At 42.0% G+C, this 23,220-nt stretch overlaps 1 protein-coding gene across 1 annotated transcript in view; it reads left to right on the forward strand.

The window, feature by feature from the left end:
- The window catches only part of PCDH15 (protocadherin related 15), a 2,579,312-nt gene extending 2,556,688 nt beyond the window's left edge, over positions 1–22,624 (forward strand). The window contains exons 34-36 of the mRNA XM_078642873.1: positions 10,431–10,504; positions 10,738–10,873; positions 21,811–22,624. Of these exons, the coding sequence (XP_078498999.1) occupies positions 10,431–10,504; positions 10,738–10,873; positions 21,811–22,365 (765 nt within the window). The 3' untranslated portion in view covers positions 22,366–22,624. The remainder of the gene's footprint in view (positions 1–10,430; positions 10,505–10,737; positions 10,874–21,810) is intronic.
- Positions 22,625–23,220: the final 596 nt, after the last annotated feature.

Consider the following 23,220-nt stretch of genomic DNA (forward strand, 5'->3'; position numbering starts at 1 on the left):
CTCTTGGCATACCCATCCTCCTCATCACCGCCAGGAAGAAAGGCCACTTCAAAGAGTCGGAGGCTTTTTCGGAGTCAAGAAGGACTGCCGCTGCCGGGACTTCTGGTTCAATTCTATGCAGCACGGTGAACAGAGTCCTCAGATTGAGGGAGGTTGATCTGAGGGGGACAAATTCCAATTGGGCCGAGGAGATAATCCAATCTAACAATAAGGCTAGCCTTAACGTAATCATTTTGGACAAGATTTTTTAATCTAGGTTTAAAAGGGAAAGTGGCCTGTATGACCCGCAAGCTAGTGGGTCTTTTCCTGGTTTAGGAAGTATAATTAATTACTGCTTCTCGCAGAGTGGGGGCAACTCCCCGCAGTCAAGCACCTCATTATAAACCTCTAGCAGGCATCCAGCCCGGGGGCTGCAGATCTCTTCTGTGGAGAATGGTTCCCCTAGGAACTCTTGCATGAATTTCTCAAGCCAGACCAAGGCTATGTCAGTCAGATACTCCTCCTGGTCCGAAGTGTTGTGTGTTACCCGGGACGTATAGAACGTAGATATGAATGATAAAAATGAGTCCTGTATTTCTGGGGTACCTGTGAGAATCTGGCCTGCTGTAGATTGGATTTCAGTGATGCACGTTCGTCCAGATGGGGTCTTTAACGGCGTGACAGTGTGCGGCGCGGTCTCTTGCCCTCCCTGAAATGGTGAGCGGAAGCCTATTTACTTAAAAATGGCTTTTCGTTCAGCGGCCTCCATGAATTCCGCCAAGAGGGACAGGCGGCGGCCAAACCAGACAGGATCTGGATGCTCAATCTGTTCTCTATCTATCGTTTCCAATTTCTGTTCAATGCGAGCAATTATGGCCTTGAGGTCCCTCAACACCTCAGCATGCTTAGAAATACAAACACCTAGTGTGTAGGCCTTAAAGGCCTCCCAAAGTGTGGCCCAGGAGTTGACCGACCCAGTGTTTACCCGAAATATTCCTCTATTGCTTCACAAAGCTCTGATTGAAACACCTCATCCATAAGGGCCCTCCCAGGAAATCCCCACTGCTTTTCACTTCCCTCCAGCCTGGGAGCATACGTCTTCAACACCAGCGGAGGGTGATCCGAGTACGTCTGGGGAGAAGTTAAGTAGTTGTATACCAAGTAAATGAACTAGGGGAGATCAACCAGTAGTCCAACCTGGTCCACGCATCATATTGGGCAGAGTAGTGAGAATATGAGAATATGCCAAACCTACCGGATTGCGCTGCCTTCAAATATCCATCAACCCCACTGAGTCACACAGATCCAGCAGAGCTTATTGCCCGCATGGCTTCGTGTCAGGGGAGGCAGAGGAACCGTCGAGGAAAAGGTCTAGTAAAAGATTAAAATCGCACCCATACATATGTACTCTGCATCGAGCTCCAAGATTTGAACATGCAGTTCATGGAAAAACTCTGGGCTATCAGTATTAGGGGTGTATATGCACATAAAGGTGAACAGCCATTACAATGCAGCTGTTTCACCGCAAGTCATTACATCCCATGAGTTACAACGCACGTGATGTAACAACGCATACCATTACTACACATGCCATTACATTGCATTCACTTTTACAACGCATGCGATGTAATGGCTATCAACATCGTTGTGAGGAAACTGAGGCTTTTCCGTTTCCTCACAACAATGTTACGCCCCTCAGACGATGCTGGAACCAGGAGAGGGAACCACGAGGAGAGAGAGGTAAGGGGAATTGGGGGTAGGGGTGGGGTTGTGCTGGGTGTAGTGTTTCAGTGTAGAGAGCGGACTGGGGTGGGGGAGGGTCGTGCTGGGGGTAGTGTTTTAAAGTTTGGGGTCGTGTTGTGGTGTTTGTTTTTTGTACGTAGGGGAGGGTCGTGCTGGCTACAGTGTTTCAGTGTAGGGAGCAGACTGGGACGGGGGAGGGTCATGCTGGGGGTAGTGTTTTAGGGTTTATGGTAATGTTGTGGTATTTGTGCAGCGTATGGTAGTGTTTTAGGGTTTAGTGTAGTGTCAGGGCCATGCAGGGTAGTGTTTGATTGTAGGGACCGGACTAGGGGTAGGGGGAGCGTCGTGCTGAGGGTAGTGTTTTAGGGTTTGGGGTAGTATTGTGGTGTTTGTGTAGTGTAGGATAATGTTTTAGGCTAGTGTTGGGGGGTCGTGCAGGGTTTGAGTGTAGGGACCGGACTGGGGGTAGGGGGAGGGTCATGTAGGGGGTAGTGTTTTAGGGTTTAGGGTAGTGTTGTGGTGTTTGTGTAGTATAGGGTGGTGTTTTAGGGTTTAGGGTAGTGTCGGGTGTCGTGCAGGGTAGTGTTTGAGTGTAGGGACCAGGCTGGGGGGTGGGGGAGGGTCATGCTGGAGGTAGTGTTTTAGGGTTTAGTGTAATGTTGTGGTGTTTGTGTAGTGTAGGGTTGTGTTTTAGGGTTTAGTGTAGTGTCGGGGGGTCATGGCAGGTAGTCTTTGAATATTGGGACCGGACTGGGGTAGGGGTAGTGTTGTGCAGGGGGAAGTGTTTTAGGGTTTAGGGTAGTGTTGTGGTGTTTGTGTAGTGTAGGATAATGTTTTAGGGTAGTGTTGGGGGGTCGTGCAGGGTAGTGTTTGAGTGTAGGGAACAGACTAAGGGGTGTGGGAGGGTCGTGCTGAGGGTAGTGTTTTAGGGTTTTAGGGTAGAGTTGTGGTCTTTGTGTAGTGTAGGGTGGTGTTTTAAAGTTTAGTGTAGTGTCAGGGGGTCATGCAGGGTAGTGTTTGAGTGTAGGGACCGGACTGGGGGTAGGGGGAGGGTCGTGCTGTGGGTAGTGTTTTAGGGTTTAGGGTAGTACTGTGGTGTTTGTGTAGTGTAGGGTAGTATTTTAGGGTAGTGTAAATGTAGGAAGAGGACTGGGGGTCGGGGGAGGGTCATGCAGGGGTACTACATTAGGGCTTAGGGTAGGGCAGGGTAGAGTCACTTACTTTTCAAACTTTTACCATGAGTATACCTCTACCACGCATGCCTTTGCTTTGTAATGGCATGTGTGGTAAAGGTATAGTCATGGTAAACATTTGCGATGTAATCATATGTCGTTGTTATTGACATTGCGTAGTAATACCTGCATTGTAATGGCACGCGTTGTATAAATATGCGATGTAATGAGTCATATTCGCAAACAAATGCCAAACGGTGGCCCATTAGCTGCCCCACTACCATGGTACAGCGGCCTTCTCATTGTGATCCTTGTGCAGCTGGAAAGGGAGATATTTGTGTATCAATATCGTGGTGCCCCTCACATAAGTGCTATAATTTGCAAAATATCGATGTGAGCCCCAACTAGTCGCAAAATGGGTGACGTCTGTTTTGGGTAAATGGGTTTCTTGTAAAAAAGCGACATCTACCCCATGACGCTTTAAGTAATGTAGTATGTGCTTCCCTTTTCTATCCTTACTGAGTCCCCTGACATTCCAGGTGATGAGCCACAGGTCAGAATAGGTGGACAGGTTATTCAATGTTGTCATTTAGACTGAAAAACAGTGATAGCTGTATTTCATAATGGCCAAAACTCTTCCTTGTACAGTGAGTATACTGAAATGCAGATAATAATAACCAAAAACCACAGACATTCACTCGTCCCCCCCCCACCCCTCCCTTCGCCGCCCTAAGCAGGGAACCACCCCATATAACCTGCAGACATATGCAGCATGTAATCATCCTAGATATTTAAGCAGGAAATAAGTAAGATACAGTACAATATATCAACACCTTTATCGTGCTAAACACACAGGGGAGTGGCAACGCCACGTTAGAGACCCAACGTGTAGTAAACTAAATTTAACCTGGTGAATATTCTATCTGAACGCAAGAAGAAAACCTTCGGAATGGAGCAATAGGGTTCAGAGGCACAATCCCTGGGTTAATCAGAGGAAAAAAAGTTTCACACTGGCAAACGATCCACTGTGAGGACGGTAGCCCTGCATGTGTCTGTGCACTTTTGACTGCTGTTGTCTTTATAGTTTCTGCAAAACTCCTAGACCGCAGTGGAGGTATCGAAGATCTTGGGTTTACCCTCGATATCCACCCGAAGGCGTGCTGGGTATAGCATACCGTATTTGAGACCCAGATTTCGAAGGGTAGCCTTAACACCGTTATATTTGCACCTCGCCTCCTGCACCATTGCTGTAAAGTCAGGGAACAGACCCAACGTTGCTCCCTGCACGTTTATAGTGCCACAATCTCTTGCCAATCGCAGCGCAGTGTCCCTGTCTTGAAAGTTCAAGAGGTGCGCAATTATAGGTCTGGGCGGGCAGCCAAGATTGGGGCAGGGGCCCAAGGATCAATGTGCTTGTTCAATGACAAACCCAGGAGTGTTGGCATGCTTGCCAAATATGTTCTCCAGAGGAGTTTCCACAAAAAGATCCATTAGGCCAGTATTGGCTGATTCAGGGACCACAAGTATGTGAACGTTATTGCACCTACTGTGAGCCTCCAAATCTTCATTTTTGATAGCTACTTCCTTGAGGATCTTTTCCATGCAATCTAGGCGCTTCGATGACTGGGCTGTCCCGTCTTCTAGATCTGACAACCTACCTTCCACTGTATCCAGTCGCTTATAATGCACCTCTATTTTGGTGCCCACATTGCCCAGGCGCTTTTCCAGGGCGTCAAACCGGCCATCCAGCACCCTGAAACCGGCCCTCAATTCTTGCATCAAGGAAAATCAGGCCTGTGGAAGGATCACTTGCTGGGCCACAACTTGGCCACTCGCAGCCATGCCGTTGCCCATTTCTGGCACTTTTTCTGTGGCTTTCCCAAACTGCAATAGCCGTTGTTTGGGGTCTTTCTGACCCATATCTTCCTACATAAGCCTGGTGGGTTGCAACATCTATCTCCAGCCAGACTCAGAGTGGAGGGGTCAGGGGGTTAGCCTGACACGTGTGGGAATAACCAAGGATCTGTTACGTACTGATGAATCATGCAGCTCAATCCCATACATTGGAATGCGTTATGCGCTGCCTCCACCATCGTCATCAGGACCTAGCTGCATGCACAATTTATGGGCCCTCAGCGCCCCATCAGCGAACCCCTTTTGTAGTTACTTGCAGTGTCCAGCATAATGTAATGCCAAGGGGTGTCTAATTAAAGCAAACGGTGCATCAGGAATGCCTCATTTCTGTAAGCGCTGCATAGAGGCCTCCATATCGAGCATGGTGGGTGACTCTGCACTCTCGAGTGGGCAGTGCAGCCCCAGGCACTTGTGCCCCGTTCAAGGCGGTCTGATCAGCCTGGCGGCTGTCTCCAAGGCTCTCCCGCGGCCCCCATTGCGACGGGGCTTCCAGGAGCAATTCAGGCACAATTTGTGTTTAAGGAGTGATCAGAGGGAGGGGGTCTCATACCAGGAAACACTCACCTCGCCCATTGCAGGTGCGATACTCGACCGTACAACTGATGTGGCAGCAACCGAGCCCCCAATCGAGAGTGAGCAATCAGCACTGCCCTCTCCTAGGCCTTACCGCACCCCAGCAGACAGCTCCTCTCACGAATGTCAGCCGGACCCAGAGCGGGCCGATTTATTTGATTTGAGTAGCTGCAGGTGGCACTCCAGGATCACCCCTTCTTCAGTTGCTTTAGCATCCGTTCCTCCGCTGACTTGGTGTACAATTAAATCACATAGGATGCGATTGGTGGGATCATCCGGCGGAGCTTCAGTGTTGCGTGACCATCCTGGTCGGCATCCTGGCCATGCCCCCATACAAGTTTATTGTTGACTGGATACATTATCCCAGTATGTGACACCGACATGAAGGCGCATGTCCACACCAAGCCTTTGTGACCACAAAGATGTGGAATTTTTAGTTGAATGAAGATAAATGTTCTTCAGTGCATTGAGAAAAATACCTTGCTTCTCATTGGCAGCAAAAAGTGTCTTTATGCATCACCAGGCTGGTCATTGTAGAATCTTTATCAGTCTCAAATCTTAACTTCCTCCCGTAAGTAGATCCTTGAATATTTCAAAATTCATTTGTGACTGTGGCTTCGTAGCCGATAAAACTCAATGCTTATGTTTCAAGAACATTTCCGTAGCAAATGACAAACCATAATATTATAAGAGCTAAAGAATGACCAATTGCATAGTAGCCTTTTGCTCAAAAACCTATGTAGTATATAACAGATTGGCAAGTTTTGCAACTCCACTGATTCTAAGGTGATAATGCATGTTACAAAACTGTTGGATCTTCTTTAAGTCTATTAAAAAATATTAAAAGTATGAAGTCCCAAATAATGCAACCAGGCATCATACGTTTGAAGCAAAAAGTAGTTTAAATCATGTGGGAGAGAAATACCTCGAGCCCTAACCACAAAGGTAAATACAGTCTTGAACCTGCTTTAAACCTAACAGGAATTCACAAAGTGATTCCTGGTAGGGTAGACCTAAACCCATTTACTTGTGCAGAGGTCTTTACCACAAGTGCTGAATTATCCACACTCGTAAATTCCACTCAAGAGGTGGCCAAATGGATGCTCCAAGACATGGTTGGCCTGGAAAGTTTGAGAACACCCACACACATGCATGCTCGAGAGCATACACACATTCCTGTCAATCTCCTTTCTACTCTAGAAACTGCAGTCATTTTAGTTCAGAAAACAGCTGGCGTAAGTCTCTTTTCAAGATGAGAAGGGGGGGACCACCCTGCCCAGAAATGCAGGAGTGTAAGGAAAGGAGTTTCTCCACGGGGAAAAAAATATTTCTGTCGTGGAGAACAAAATGTGCATTTGCAAGGGGGGATTGTATTCTCCTGCGAAGGGGATCCAAAAGGGAATACCACATGATCTTCCCAGAAAGCCGTATGGAAACCTATTTGTGATACAGCTTTCCACATAAATTCCTGTGAATGTTTGGGAATCTTGAAAAGCCGTAAATCTATATTTGCATGTAGATTTAAATCACTGAGTGTACATGTATTATTTCCTTTGTGAATCGGGCCCATTGTTTTCACAAAACATGATACAACTCTGTGCAGTGCAGTTTGTGGTGCAGCAAGGTAGCGCCCTTAATCTATTCATCCGCATTAAACCTGTGTTATACCTGTGATTCTTACACTATTCCCCTTAAATATGATGGAATACTAGAACTTTGCACAGTACACCTAAGACATGATTCACAAAGGGAGCCGTAAATCTGCACACTAAAAAGTGGAATTCTGGTCAAACGTGTAGATTTCAGATTTTTCCTTTTTTCATATAATTTAGCAGTAGTACATATGGAAATGTGCACCAGTTGCTTCTTTCTCGATGTACTGATGAGTAAATCATATGATTTTCTAAAAGCTGTGCAGAATTTCTGGGGTTAGCTTTTCTCTGTCCACTATCCAATCTACTTCACACAATGCATATCTTTGTAGAGGAATATTTGGCAGGTAGTCTTTCCAATACATGCTTGTCCAAATATCCAGCAGGAAACACAAGGGGCCATATTTTCAAGAAAGGGCGATACATTATCGCCACTTTTATCGGCAGGCAACTGCCGCTAAAGTGGCGATAATGGGCTAGATAATATGCCCTTGTGAACTCCCATGGAAGCCCAGGTTCCCATGTTAACCTGGGCTTCTATGGGAATTCACAAGGGCATATTATCAAGCCTATTATCGCCGCCTTAGCGGCAGTTTCCTGCCAATAAAAGGGGCGATAATTTATCGCCCTTTCTTGATAATATGGCCCAAAGAGATTTAAATCAGAGTGAAGAAAAATATTTACAATGGACCCCTGGCAAGCCGCAGTGTTTTGCAACATGGAGTAATTTTTCCACTTCAGCTGGTGGTTCAAGCTGCTTCTGAAATGCAAAAAGGAAGAAGCAGTGTAACATTTGCTGGCACCTTTAATCAAGCTGTAAAATATTATGGCCTCAATCAAAATGTTACTTCTCTTTGATAGAACTCTGGGGCATATTATCAAGACAGGCGTTACAATTATCCCCGCTTTAGCGGCAGAAAACTGCAGCTAAACCGGAGATAATGGTCTTGATGATATGCTCTATGGAATTCCAATTGAAGCCCATCTTAGATGTAAAGGACATCTAACATGGGCTTCAATTGTAATTCCATAGAGCTTATTATCAAGCCCATTATCGCAGTTTTAGCAGCAGTTTTCTGCCGCTAAAGCGGCGATAATTTTATCTCCTGTCTTGATAATTTGCCCCTCTGTTCCCAGTGTCCAACATTTTCCTCCATAGTATGTACCTCTCCTTCACCTTCCACGTATATATTCCTTCCACTAGTTCAGTGTAGATCACTGTTAAGAAATGACAGTACCTTCTGCAAACAAAAGGATGCAACATAGAGTTGTGGAATCAGTGAGTCTGTCATGGGCGTTCGTTTCCAAGCAAACTTGATCAAGTTCGATAAGAGACAAATGGCCACAAAGTGCACTTAGGTCCACACTCAAACTTTCCTGCCACTGAAGTGGATGAACACCTGTGCATGAGAACATTATGGGATTACTGATGACCATGGGAACCCAAGGCACCACTGTAACTAGTTGGATCACCTTACTGCTGTGCAGAAGCACATTCAAGAAGAGCCGAGCCCCAGGATTCCCACACTGGAAAGGCACATTCGTGGGAAAGTATAAAAGAAAACTCTAGGATGCAGATATTGCCCAGGAGAGCTTACACAAAACAGGAAATATTTGATTTAAATGGAGCCTTGGGTCAACTGGGTATGTATGTCAGTTTAGAGGGCAGTGAATACCAAGGAATTCCCAAGAAGTTGTTGTCTGTGCCAGGTATGATTTCTATCAGTCAGCCATACAGGGCTGACAGGCAGAACATATAGCACCACCTTGTTGATGCCTCCCCATTACTACACCGCTTCTATCTTGTAACGGCCCAGCCACCCCTGTAATTAATGGTTAATAGTACCACCTAGTGGCAGGAGTCTGACATGTTAGCAGCAGGAAGGAGGCCTTGACATAGGAGGTGCCTTCACCCAGGTGTAAATAGAATACATAAGCCTCTATTTCAATATAGTAAGAAACTGACACATGGTGTCTCACTAGTGTCTCTCTGCAAAGGATATTTGTCTAAGCTCTTAATTAGAAGGTCATCAGTGTCTTCCAGGAGGAAGGACTGTGGTGACTTTGACAGCTTAGATCTTAATGAACATTCAAAAAAATGTCAACCACTTTATCCTCCCAGAGCACAAGGAAACCATGTTGTTTGCCATAGACTGTTGCAGGGGGTGACGGATCCCACCAGTCCTACACACTAAGTGACCATAGTAAACTCTACGGACTACCTGACTATAAGGGAAAACTGTGGATTCCACTGGGTGTCATGGTCTCTGACTGGTATTGGTATTGGTTCCACTAGGAGGTCCTGCATTGCGGTGCATGGAACATCACACACTGCCACTAAACTATTTTCCTGATATTGAAATAATAAGGCATTGAATATACAGTTGTTGAATCCAACCAACCAACCAACTTGACATTGGAACGGTGATGGGATTAACTTCTTCTCATTGTTCTAGAAAAAGGAAGTGAGTGCATTATCTAAATTGTTAACTAAGCTTTAGTTTAAGGATCAATGGCACCTCTAGCTGTAAATTAAGCTTAGAGGGGTGGCAGCCTATTTGGTATACATTTCCTTAGAACATTCAGGGTGAAGTTGACAAAGTGCTGGACAATAAATTAAGGATAAAACACCAGAGAAAGCTGAGTAAGTGATAGATATCAATGACTAAGTCATATTTGTTTTTAAAATTCTCGCCAGGACCAGAGCTAACTTTAATGTGGCTTGAGAATTTGCAAACACGTTATCCAATGAAAAACTTTAGATACAATTTTTTCCCACAAAACCAAGCTGCCCAAAGCTATGTGAGATCTACCCAAAGCCAATACGATAATACATCCTAAAGTGATAATAGTCCCATCATTTTTCCTTCTTAGAATACCACCGAAGAGATCTCCGATTTATTCTCAAAGTCATTCTGTTTACATATTCACTATGATAGTGATCTGTGACAGCCAGACATGTGATGGTGACATTTATAACAGGGGATTTCAGCCTACATTCTAATATGCTGTTCTCCATGTAAGCCTCACGTAACAAATCCTATTGCCGTGTATGCCTTATGTAATATAGTTGTGTGCATTTTATTCTGAGAATTTCTAATACACCTTACAGTGTTGGTGGTGTATTTATGTGCCCAGTCTCCCTAATATATATTTAGGAATAATGTTGCCTGTAGCTCTGGAAATATTTGTTACAGCTATTTAGTGCAAGCTAAATGCCTTCCAATTTCATATACTTTTTATTTTATTTTTACTTATACTTATTGTTTTATTTCTGTGCTACTCTAAAGTGTTTTCTGGATTAAAATTTGAAATACACATTCATTGAACCAGCTTTTATATATACTTGGGTTGTAATATGTATCCACTTATTTTAATTTATTATGTTTCATGGCAGGAACTATCCATGGAATCTGGAATTGATCCTGGTCAAGAGTACTATGGGCAGGATTATTACAATTATGAACCTGGGTATGTTTTTTTAATTGACAGCTCCATAACCAACTTAATACCTGTTATAAGTAACTTTTTGTATTTCTGCATAACTTTGAGGTCAAGTCTTTGTCCTCAAATGTTGTACTCTGTTATTTCGATAAAGTGATGCATATGGATTTGTAATTGCATTATTCAACATCTCGTAGTCATAATAAACAGTACAATGTAGACTGGATCATATTTATCGGAGAAGTGGTTCTCTTTTTCAGATACGAGTTGCCGCAGTATGGGAGTCGTCGCCGATTACTATCTCCATCTGGAATGTATAATGAGTATGGAGAGGTTGTTGTTGAAAATGATGGGGGATACTATTACAGTCCACATGGCTCAACAGCTGAAAGAGAGGCAAGTACACCTTCTATATTGATTCAACAAATCAATACACTGTATTTATTCAGGTTATTTGCAAGAATACAATATTACTTATTTCATATCATCATCCAAAGAGCCACAATAAAACCTACAAAGATCCTGTAAAGCTACTGAAACCCTGGCCAGCATTTTAAGTTTTCAAGATAGAATCAGCAGATTTATAATCTGTTCACCATATTTCAAGTGCCATAGGCAATAATGCAGATGGGATATACTCTATGTTTGTGGCGGAGTTTCCAATTACTAAAACTCTAAATGTGGGACAAAGTCTTCAATCAAGACATACAAGTTTTACTTTGTTTCCATTTGATATATGAAAAATGTATATCTACGTAATATAAACATCTATATATGGCTATTTTATAGAGAAACAATATGCATTTATTAAAATAATCAAATTGAATTATGTACTGTTTATGGAACCCTGACAGCAATATCGCTACACATATGTTAGGTATACACCACTTTTGAAAAAGAATTTCCTAAAATTATTTGAGTAAAAGAAAAATATATATATGTCATCAGTGTTCAGATTTTGTTATGTAAATGGTTTTAAACTAACTTACATTGAAACAAAGTTCAAGTGGTGGCATGATCCGGTGAGCAGTAACAAGCAAATGAGTTTATTTATATTCAAAATATGATACATGTAAATTGTAAGACTTTTCTCTGTTGTGTAAAAAAATTATCTCCCCGGCCATTGCTTTAATTGCTGCATAGTTAATTGTAAATATCCTGGAGCCAACCAGAATATCCTCTACTAATGCACACCTTTTTAAAATGTATCTAGTTTATGTGTATTATTACTTTTCACTCTGAATTTGAATTAGCAATATTTTGAAACTATAGGCACTGGATTCAACAAGTGATACATTTGAACAATGATTGGCTTTTACCCATCCCATTGTTGTAGAAAAAGGGTGGAAGTCATTATCTATTTTGTTAACCAAGGTTTATTTTCCAACTTTCCAGGGGAGGATGCAAGGTCGAGGTACACCACGAAGAGGCAGAGGCAGAGGTGTAGGTGTTAGGCCAGGAACATCAAGAGATTTAATTGAAGGAACTGTTAGGACAAGCCAGGGTAAAAAGAAGTTAAAAGCAGTAATGCATCTAAGTAGAGTTGCAGTAAGTGCACAGAAATCTGGAGAATCCCAAATACCTCATCATTCTCCATGGAAAAAAGCCAAGATATTTCCAATGATTCTCCAGAAAGTAAAAAGCAGTGGCAAAGATTCTGCTTATGCTAAGTTGGTATCTGCTCGTCAAGTAGATGGTGATGACAGTCTTGTCATCAAAGGGAACTACTTTCAGAAATCAGCTGAGGACAAACCTTCAGCTTCTAGAAAATTAGGACGTGTACTAAAACGCATACAAGTTTCGAGAAAATTTCAACAGCGCCGTAAGTCAGAGAGCTCAATTAGCAGGAGTTCATTTGCTTATACTGAAAATGAGGAAGAAGATTCTGAAGCTCAAGGAATAAGTGAATCAGAAAAAGATGAAAGAAAATCAGGCATTTCAATCAATATAACTGCTGAAAGTGAACCAGAGGAGAGTGAAGCATCTGACGGTGATGAAGAGAATGACAAACAAAAGCTATCTGATGATGAATCATCAATGAGAAGTAGCATACCCCCATCTCAGGCAGATGATAAAGATTATCTAAAAGTGACATTAGACCAGGATGAAACTAACGAGAGTACAGTGGATTCTGATGAAGAAAAAGAAGATTTAGATGAATCTGAGGAGGACGATGAAAAAAAATCAGGAAGTGGTCGAATGGACTCTGAAGAAGATGAAGAATCAGAACAAGATGATGATGAATCTAAAAGTGTTAGATCTGCATTGTCTGGTACCCAGAGTAAACAATCTGAGGATGAAGAATCCCTCTCAAAATTATCCTCAAGACGCAGCTCCTATAGCAAGTCAGACAGTGAAGCCAGGAGTAGACAATCTGAGGATGAAGGATCCCAATCAAAAGCAACTTCAAGACGCAGTTCTTATAGCAAGTCTGAACATAGTGGAGCCAGCACTGGACAATCAAGTAGAAGATCAAGTGTTCTGACCCAGGAAAGCTTTGCAAGCGGACGATCATCAGCAAGAAGTTCAAAAACTAAGAGCTCAGAACACAGCTCTAAATCCAGCCACAGATCTAGGAAATCCATTCTCAGTAGTGAAATGGAAGATACAATAGAAGAGGCATCTGAGGAAGAAGAACAGTCTGCATCAGAGGAAGATGAAGATAGCAAAAGTAAAAAAAGTGTTCTCATTAGCCAGGATAATTCTGAAGATGACAAAAGTGAAGGCACAATGTCAAGGGCATCCAGCATTACTCAAAAAAGTAGAAGTATAAGTACTCAGCCCACAAGCATCAAGAGCAGTGGAGCAGGCAGTGATGATGATATCAGCGAGGGAACAATATCAAGAAAGTCCTCTATTAGTCAACAAACAACATATAGTAAGGACAATAAGCATGTTGGTGGTGATGATGATGATGAAGATGATGATGATAAGGAGGATGATGATGAGGAGAAGGAAGAAGACGAGGAGGAAGAAGAGGACGTCAGTGTTTCTAGTGATAAAGAGGATGCCACATCACAGAAGACTGCTACTCAGAGTGAGCGTACTACTTCTTCAAAGAGCAGTGGACAACGCAAAAGCTCAGTTGGTACCACAGTGTCTAATGCGAGTGTAGTATCTCAGGGTTCTAATATGAAAAGCTCTGGTAGCAGCCTCCAGAAAAAAAGCCTTAGCAAACATACGTCTTCTGAACATTCAGAGGCTCATAGCAGGAGTTCTGATTCTGATGCATCCGATTCGGAAGCTGCTGGCGATTCTACATCCTTTTAAGTAAACAGTAGGTAGCCTTGTTTGCAGTGAATTGGATGTGTTTGTTGTGCCCTCTGCGTGTTCTCTTACTACTTATAAAAAGATCAGATAACCAATCCTCCGTAATGTGTTTGAACAAATATAAGCAACCGCTGTTCTTCCCTTCTAATTCCCTGAAGAGAATTTGGGTGTAAACAATATAAAGTAGAATTGCATATTGCGTTTAAAGTTGTCCTTCCATGTGGTAATTTGAGCATTGGACTCAAGTTTTCTGGATTTTACCACTATGTTCCATTTCTCTATTCTGAATCTTTAACTAGAATAAGGACTGGGCAAGGAATGCTTTCTTTTAGCACCTTGCAAATATTCGAAGCTTAAATATAAATAACAAAATTAAATGTCTTGATGTCAAGAGACAGCATCTTTTAATGATAAGCTTGTCAGTTGTTTTCAAATATATAAAATACAACAGTAAATTTAAAAGGTTCTAAGTCACTTCTGAAAACCTATCAATCATACCACGTTACAACACAGATTCCACACGACCCAGTAATGTCTATGAATACACTCTTCCATAGCAGAAAAAAGGCACCTATAAAATCAATAGTAGTAGATTTAACACTAGTTAAGCCTATTCTGATTTGACTCACAATCAGTGCATCATTGAAGAGATCTTGATTCCGGTTCAATCTTACTTTTAATCAGACTGCTTTCCAGAAAGAGGGGAGCCAACTGTGAAGACAGAGCATGTTTGTCAGGCATATGTGCATTCAAAGGAGTGTCATTGTGAGTTTGTTAAATTAAACTTAATTCAGTGAAAGTTCTCAAAGAACAAATGCCTTTGGTTTATTATGCAGCATAGTCTTATAACCAGTAAAGACATAAGATTGGATATGCCCAATGCAATGTGAATCCACAGGCCAAGAGTGGATTGCATTATCAAAACGGCATTCGATATAAGCCTGGCAAACATTTTCCAGTTAGATTGGCATCCTTAGAGGCCAAATTAGTATACTTAAAATTTGGCTTTCAAGCCAATAAGAGTGGTTTATCAGCCGAGGAAAGGTCCTTGAAAGTTCCTTTTAAGATGGACAGTACTATCCTTCATAACTATAAAATGATTTATCTGCTTAGTAAAAAGTGTAAGAGTTTTTGATATAACGCTTCAAGCAATTTTATTTTAGTTGTTAATTATTTTTTTCTTATACCAAAATTGATCAATATAATGCAAAGTTATTAATCCGGACATGACACATAATGCAGAAAGAAACGGAGGAGAATAACTATCAAAACACGTATATTCAAAATGGACAGTTTTGAAACAAAACCGGAGATTGACAGCTATATAGCCTTAAAAGAATGTGCCTATTTACCCCAGGAATTGCTTAACAGTTTAGTTTAAAGTTTCAGGCATTTGGGCAATAATCTTTTTGGTGTGAAAAAAATGTGGTATGAAAACACACCTCCTAGTGTTTTGGCACGAATATGGGTAATGAAGCCTACATTTCTAGGCCTAATTATTTACGCATTTTCTATGATTCATTCTTTCCTTCCTCAAACCTAATTGATACACTCCTGGATTTCTAGGAAATATAATGCATATTTATGTACCTGATTCACAAAGCTTTTTCCATGAATAGTCACAATACACTTTTAAGCATTCAATTTCATTAACTGAGCATGGGAATTCAGAACATACGCTGCACAGTGGGGTCGTTTTGGAAATGGCAATGATGGAGTTTTAGTCCTGGAGCCTAATCGGTCGAGGGAAGCTCCAGTTACATTTCTAGAGTTGAGAGATTCACCGGTTTACATATCACACAGGGCACAAAAGTCACTCAGAGATATAGTCAAGATATGTATTTATTGATGCAGGTATAATGTTTAAAAAATGGCGAAGAATTGGCAACTACGAGTGTTAAATAAATAAAACGAATTTCGTTGCGCGCACTGCATCACCAAATGTGATGCAGTGCGCGCAACGAAATTCGTTTTATTTTTGTAAATGTTTACTTACCTGTAAAACTCGGTAATCCATACATTACTACCCCTCACCCTGCCCCTCCCCACGTCACCGCCCTACAGAAACACCTACTGCCGACCGCTACTGCTAAAGACAACATTAAAGTTATGACTGTTCTTGCTGTTCTTTTCAGGTAGATGCAGCACTCACTTTACCTCAGAGTGTCCACACTTTACTCTTCAGGAAGATGTTTTTTAGCAGCCAGGCAGTTGCCAAAGAGACACTGGTCCATCATAGCCTTGATGATGAACAAGCAGCCAGATTTCCAGGCCATCATAGTAGTCTTTCAAATTAGGAGATTGAAGATGAAGCAGGAATCACTTTCCTCTTTCCCCAGGCATAATGCAATTCTTCTAGCCCCAGGAAACCCACTGTTTTAGAACTAAATTACAGTCCCAATCACCTCTATGCCTTGAGAGTTGTAATAGCAGTTTTTAGACGATTGAGCTAACAGTTATTGGTAAATTTCCATAAGCAATTCATGACATAATACCCACACATTCTCCTTTCTATCTCAGTTCTGTGATTAGTTCCTCTTATTAAGGGCTAATTTAGATTAAAAAAATCCAAAATGATTCGTTTTCCAGTTTCAAAAAGTAGTTAAACTGAGCGTAGAACGGAGTTGCTAAATCCTTCCAGGGCCATCCTCGCCTGAACTCTTTGTGGCAAAGGAAACATTCAGGGGGAAATTCACAAGGAAGTGGTGGAGAGAGGCATTAGCCTTCTTGGCTTAATGCCTCTCTCCGCCACACTGGAAACGCAAGGCTGAACCATATTCACAAGGATATGGTGCAGCCTTGCGTTTCCACCTGCGATGGTCCTAATTTTCACAACTTAGCGCCAACGCAGGCACCTTTGCACCAGAGTTCAGGGGTGTCTGCAAGCATGGAGGTGTGTTTATGTACAGGAAGGTGTCCCTTCCTCCACATAAAACAAACCGAAAATGCCAGTTTGTACTTACATGTGTGCTGCTTCATGCAACACACATGCAAGTTACAAAACGGCATTTAAAAAAATGGTTTGTTTCTTTACAAGAATGGACTCCTTCCTGTACATAAAAAATACCATGGTATTTTGCTTTTTCCATGTGTGCTGCACAAGGCAGCTCACATGGAAAAGCAAAAACGACTTAAGACCAGGATTTTGACACTACCTCCTATTTACGCTGCCCTTGTGAATAGTAGGCAGCGTCAAAATCAATGGGTGTTGGGGTGGAACGCCCACCACAACACCCACTGCACGCCCCTTTCACGCTAAACACAGCATGAAAGGGGTCCTTATTCACAAGGCAGCGTTAAGCCACGTTAAGTGGCTTAACGCTGCCTTGTGAATAAGGCGAGGCCCCTAACGCCACCACAACGTCACTAAAAATGATGTGGAATGGCAATAGGGGCTTGTGAATATGCCCCTCAGTTTTTAGACACTTCTGCTTTCTTCATCTGGGAGGGGAATGGTTCCCTAAAACATGTGAGATTCATGCCTTTCAAAGAAGCCAGTAGTTGAAAACATTCTTCGACTGCTGGCTTCAGAAAAACACAACAGTAAAAAGCCTTTAACTTGTACATATGTGAAACAAAGGGAGTACAGTTTTCCAAGTAAGGGAGCATTTTGCAAATAAATCTATATACTTGTAAATAATATGGGTCTCAACTCTAAGAAGCAGGTTGAAGCCATCTAGTGAAGCTTGCTTTTGAAAGAACGGACATTCTCACGATAGTCCCCTTACAGCATATAAAATAATAAATCCAGTTTAACTTAATATGTTTTTCCTTAGATATTTGCATCAAAATGACGTTCCTAACTATATCCTGACCTGCGATAAACATATGGTTAGCTGGTGCCTGTTAAATGCAGGCTTATAACTAGTATTATTTACATAAATCTCATTTGGAGGGATGACACCATTGGAAGCGGGCAGAGAGTTAGTTAGAGTTATGATGTCTACATGTTGACTAACATTGGCATCTTACTTTTAGTTGCCTTTCATTTAAAGCCATGTTTATCAGAGCATATAAAGTAGTGGGATATTGGATGTCAAATCAACATGTTTTCCTTTCACATAACAAGAATACCAGTATCCTTGGCAGAATCTTGTAAATTACCCTTATAGAATTTAACATCTTCCTCTGTTAGACAGAGCAAACAATATCACCGGTCAGGTGGTCGAACAGAAAAGCATGTACACCATGGTCAACCGTTACATGCTATCCAGAACTCAGAACAAACATTCTAAAGTGTTTTTAGTTTTTCTTATGCCCCATAATTCTCTGTCACATTATTCAAATCACCTGCCAGCTTTGGTTTTCCATCCGGTTTATATTTAGACTGCATGGTTATTTTAGAAGGCATCAATAAGAAGAAACACTTCTAATCATCTTCTCTCTTGTGTGTTTGTGTGTAATAGCTTACATTATACCTGCTAGTATTTATTTTATTTGCATGCATTTTTTGTGTGTGGCATGCTCAAGAAACGTTGTATGTTATATTTTTCTAGTTAGTTGTCTCGGAAATAAGCTAATTCATCTGTCAGCTAACTCTTCCTGTATGTGGGGGTGGACAATATTGCTCAGGATCAAAGAAACAACTCACTTATGTAAGAACCGTTAGCAGTAAGTGTAACTTTTTATAAGGAACACCCGGCCATAGTTTTGTCGTTTCATTGATCTGTGGGTCATGTATTGAGATTAATCAAATCAATGCTTCTCATGTATGTGATAAGTCTCCAGCCGTGGTCGGTAGTGGGAGTACCTGCCGGGCGGTGACGTGGGGAGGGGGAGGGGCAGGGTGGGGGGTAGTAAACTATGGATTACGGAGGTTTACAGGTAAGTAAACAGATAAATAAATAAAACGAATTTCGTTGCGGGAACTGCATCGCATTTGGGGATGCAGTGCATGCAACGTTTGTTTTATTTATTTATATGTTTACTTACCTGTAAACCTACGTAATCCATAGTTTACTGCCCCCAACCCTGCCCTTCCCCCTCCCCATGTCAACGCCCGGCAGGTACACCCACTACAGACCGCGGCTGGTTGAGGTGCTGGGTCTTGCGGCTTAGTAAACTAAGGCGCCCACTATTGGGACCTATGTTCGACCTCATGGGCACAGGTCCAAATCCAGGTGGGTCCACTCAGACGTTCATCCTTTGGAGGTCGATAAAATGAGTATCATTGAGTTGGATAATAATAAGCATCTGATATTCAGCGCCAAGATACCCTGCTGGGTGAACGTGCACTTTACAAATACATGTTATGTTATCTTATATGTAACAATGTACAGGGTTATAGCGGGCACTGACAATTCAGTGTGCTCTACCGTGCCTACGCTGGGTTCAACCCCATCAAGGGAGGTTTACGCTCTGCTCAACTGTACCTGCGTTGTGCCTTGTGCTAAAATGAGAGTACGACTTAGCTACAGATGAAATGATGGGCCGTCCTGCACACAGGTGCGCAGGTTGAATGAATTATTGTAGTCTTCAATCGGCTGGATGACACATGTGCGTAAACAACGTTTACCACAAATTTTTCTCCCTGCAGGGAATCACAACACGGTCGTTACAACGACTGCGTTGTGATTCCGCATTCCATTACTCCGCAAGTTGCAACAACGACTTGCGGAGGGGGGAAGGTGTTGGAATTAAAATCCAACACCTTCCCTATTATCCGCACAGACTGGAGTTGGAATAGTAAATTATACTATTCCAACATCCAGCGCCCCCCTCCACAAGTCGTTGTTCCGACTTGTGGAGTAATGGTATGCGGAATCACAACGCGGTCGTTTTACCAACCGCGTTGTGATTCCCTGCGGGGAGAAATACAGCGGAATATTGTCACACATTCCACATGTGCATATTATACCAGTGAAGACTTCAGCATTTTGACAGCGATGTTGAACAACTCCTTCTATCCTCAAAACAGCTGCTTTAAAGAAAGCAGACAAGCAAAATATGCACTTTCCTATGATAGGTAATATTGGGAAGTTGAGAAAGCAAGGAGGGGATTGCAAGGATTTGTAAAGAACTGGACGATGCATGTGGTCTAGCTTCATCGGAGTACAAAAGTCAGAGGAAAAACATTCCTGTGTAAAACGTTTATACGTACACTGCCTACCTCAAAAGATTTGCTGTGTCATGGGGTAGAAACAGTGTCTCGGGTTATCATGCTAGCAGGAAACGTACCCCCACCAAACGCCTGCTAAGCAGTAAGACAGCCAAAGTCGGCGTGCAGAGAGACCCTCCGCCCCCTAAAATGAAATACCAGCATTTGCAAAGCGCACAGCTACCTCCAGAGAGGTGCCACGGTGCTCTCGGCTGTTGGGAAGATTAAGCAAGCTATTGCCCAGAGTCACATGGTGCTGGTCTAACCTGCCGCTGGGGATCGAACTGTGAACACTGTGGTCCAGAGTCAGGCACCCTGGCCGCTGCGACACACCTACACTCTGTGCCACTGCACCTGCTGCCCTATTGATAGCTACAGTCCTGGTTTGATGGGACTGCAAGCAAAGACTTCAAGAGACATAGGGCCAGATGTACAAAGATATTTTCTGCTCTCAAACGACCCGATTCTGAGAATCTCGCCATTAGCAACCAGAAAAAAACATTTTCTGATGTACTAAACCCTCATTGGGATTCGGGAACCTTTTACCGAATCACAAATAGGGCTTACGATTCGGTGTTAGGAAGGGACACGTTTAGGGCGTCCATTCCTAATATGGAATTGCAGGGGTATATAACAGTGTTTTGTGACTGAAATGCAGTTCAAAACTATTAGCATTTTACCACCAACTTCATGTTGGTGGTAACCCTTGGATAATTGGGAAGGGGTGACCATGGAACCCCTTCCACTGTGTGAATGGTAGTACAGACAATTTTTCAGAACAGGCAGTGATGGGATGAAAAAGAACCTGCAAGAGTGCAATCAAGAGACTTGAAGGCCCACATACTTACACTTTGCCATGGGGTTGCATCACAAAAGTGATGCAACTTCAGCACAAATTGTTGTGGTGCGATTAACTACCCATTGCAAATCATAATTTGTGTTGGAACGTAGAAATAATAACTCAGAGTAATGCTATGAGCTACGTTGTGTCAGGGGTGTACCATTGCATTACCATGCAACCACCCATAGGTATTGATACCAACATCAATCTACTAACATTGGTAGACAGCGATTTGCACCAGAAATGACGCCTCCTTGATGCAGGCATGAACAGTGGAGCAACGTTTAATGGTATCTGAATTTTCACAACTTTGCCTGTGAGCTGTACTCTACAGCACACATAGAAAGAGGGAAAGTATGAAAACATAATTTTCATACTAGAAAGGTCCTCATCCAGTACAAAACCTATATGTGACAGAATGCACACACCCTTGCACTATGGTGCTAATGCACTTTGTGGGCTAATGATGTGCAGCTTTTGCTTTTCTCAATCTCTGTTAGTGAATATCACCCATAATGGTCGCCCTTTTCAACATAGACATTCAAGGCATGACAGGTACTTTCAGGTACTGAAAGGATCCTGGGATATTTGTCCTGTCATATTATATAAGAAAAATATTGAACATATTGCTTCTTCTTGTCAAAATTTTCAAATTGATAAGTGGTAAATACAATTTTACGAGTTAGAAGGTATGTTAATATCTTTGAAAACTATCAAGTTGACATCTATTGAAAGAGTATTTAATTTTCTTTCGGAAATTCGACAGTGTTTCAAATTATGTTTATTTCATTTTGTGGAAATGATAAAATAGATGGGTCTATTCATAAATCGACTTTCAACTGTAATGTTTATGTCTAAAAATACCTCATTTAGACCAGCCAGGAGCTCATAGAGGGATTTCTAGCAAGAGTAATTGCATTTACCAGTGCAGATATCGCATGAATCGTCAGAGATTTACTCCAGGATAGGCAGGGGAATAAAAAAAAAAAAACTATAAATAAGTTCAGGCAAAGATTTAAATCTTCGCCCATACTTTTATTCCTTTATTGGTTAATCGAGTACATCATATATAAATCTATACAAACTGTTTGCTGAGTGTCTAATTTTCTTTTCTATTTTCCACAGTGGGCCAGAAAAAAGCAAATCAAGTTAGTGGTTGACCGTGAATTTGAGACTACAAGCTCAACAGGAGAGGAAAGTACTGCTGAATCACAGATGAACCGCCTTAGCCACCCAAACATACAGAACACAGCCAATGGCAACATTTACTTAGCTCAGAACGGATCTGTAGTCAGAACCCGACGAACTTGCCTCACCAATAACTTAAAAATCACATCCCCCTCAAGGTTGGGGAAGCACTTCAAGAAACTGGACAAGCTAGCAGTCACACACGAGGAGAATGTCCCGCTGAACACATTTTCCCGGGGGCCCTCTCTCCATGACAATATGAACACAAGGCCATCTAATGTGTCATTGGCCTCCAGTACTATGGGGACAGACAACACCACAGCGAGGCTGGTTGTGAACAGAGGGAGAAACATGGAGGAACAGGAGTCTGTGGTGGATAACGAGGACGTCAAGGGACCTTTAGAGTCCCACAGCGATCACACACAGTCCGACGAGGATGAACTGTGGATGGGGCCTTGGAACAACCTTCACATACCAATGACAAAACTATGACTTTTTATATCGATTTACGTTTTATTTTTACTTCAGTTTATAATAAACTGCACTTTTTACTCTCACTCTAGAAATAAAATATATGAAATTTGTATTATGCGCCGAAGACGTGGAATAATGCACAAGAGGCAATGGAGAGAAATTAAACTTACATTTGTAATAATTAATTGTTCTTCCCAAACTCTATTTTGACAGAATTTCACTTCATATAACAGCATTAAAATCTAGCAGATTGTCCAGAACTTGATTTATTGTTAAATAAACTTCATACCACTTCTAAATAGTTATCAATTCTTTGCTGATATTTCACAATACACAATATTGTGTTTATAATGAATACCCGTGCCTTTGGTTACACCGTGCAGAGTTAATTAAGACAGGCAGAATAATTCAATGTTGCAGAATTTTCATTGTGGAGTTTTACTTTACTCCTTTAGACCACGATGTACTTTACACACATTGCAAAATCGGTTAACCATTCTGTTTTCTGCACTAGGGAGTCACAGCAGGTAGGCATAAGGCGGTGACTGGTATACCATGCGTGTGAAACATGGAGCAATACTTATCTTTCAACCACAACTCGATATATATAAATATTTCAATGACTAGCTTCAAACTGGATAGATTAAAATTGTATTGAATTGTTACTGAAGGTTAAGGGATGAGGACAACGATGTCTTGAAAGGTGCATGCACTGTATTATGTTTTAAATCATGGTTACGAATTTGGAAAAAAATGTTAGTATACATCATTTTCGTGTAAAATATCAATTTTGACCTGGCTGATTTTGTGAAAACTTTACACTAACATCCCCATTATAAGCGGCCCAATTATTTGCAATATGTCCGGGAACTG

This window comes from Lissotriton helveticus, chromosome 5_1 (genome assembly GCF_964261635.1).
Source record: "Lissotriton helveticus chromosome 5_1, aLisHel1.1, whole genome shotgun sequence".
Taxonomy (NCBI): Eukaryota; Metazoa; Chordata; class Amphibia; order Caudata; family Salamandridae; genus Lissotriton; species Lissotriton helveticus.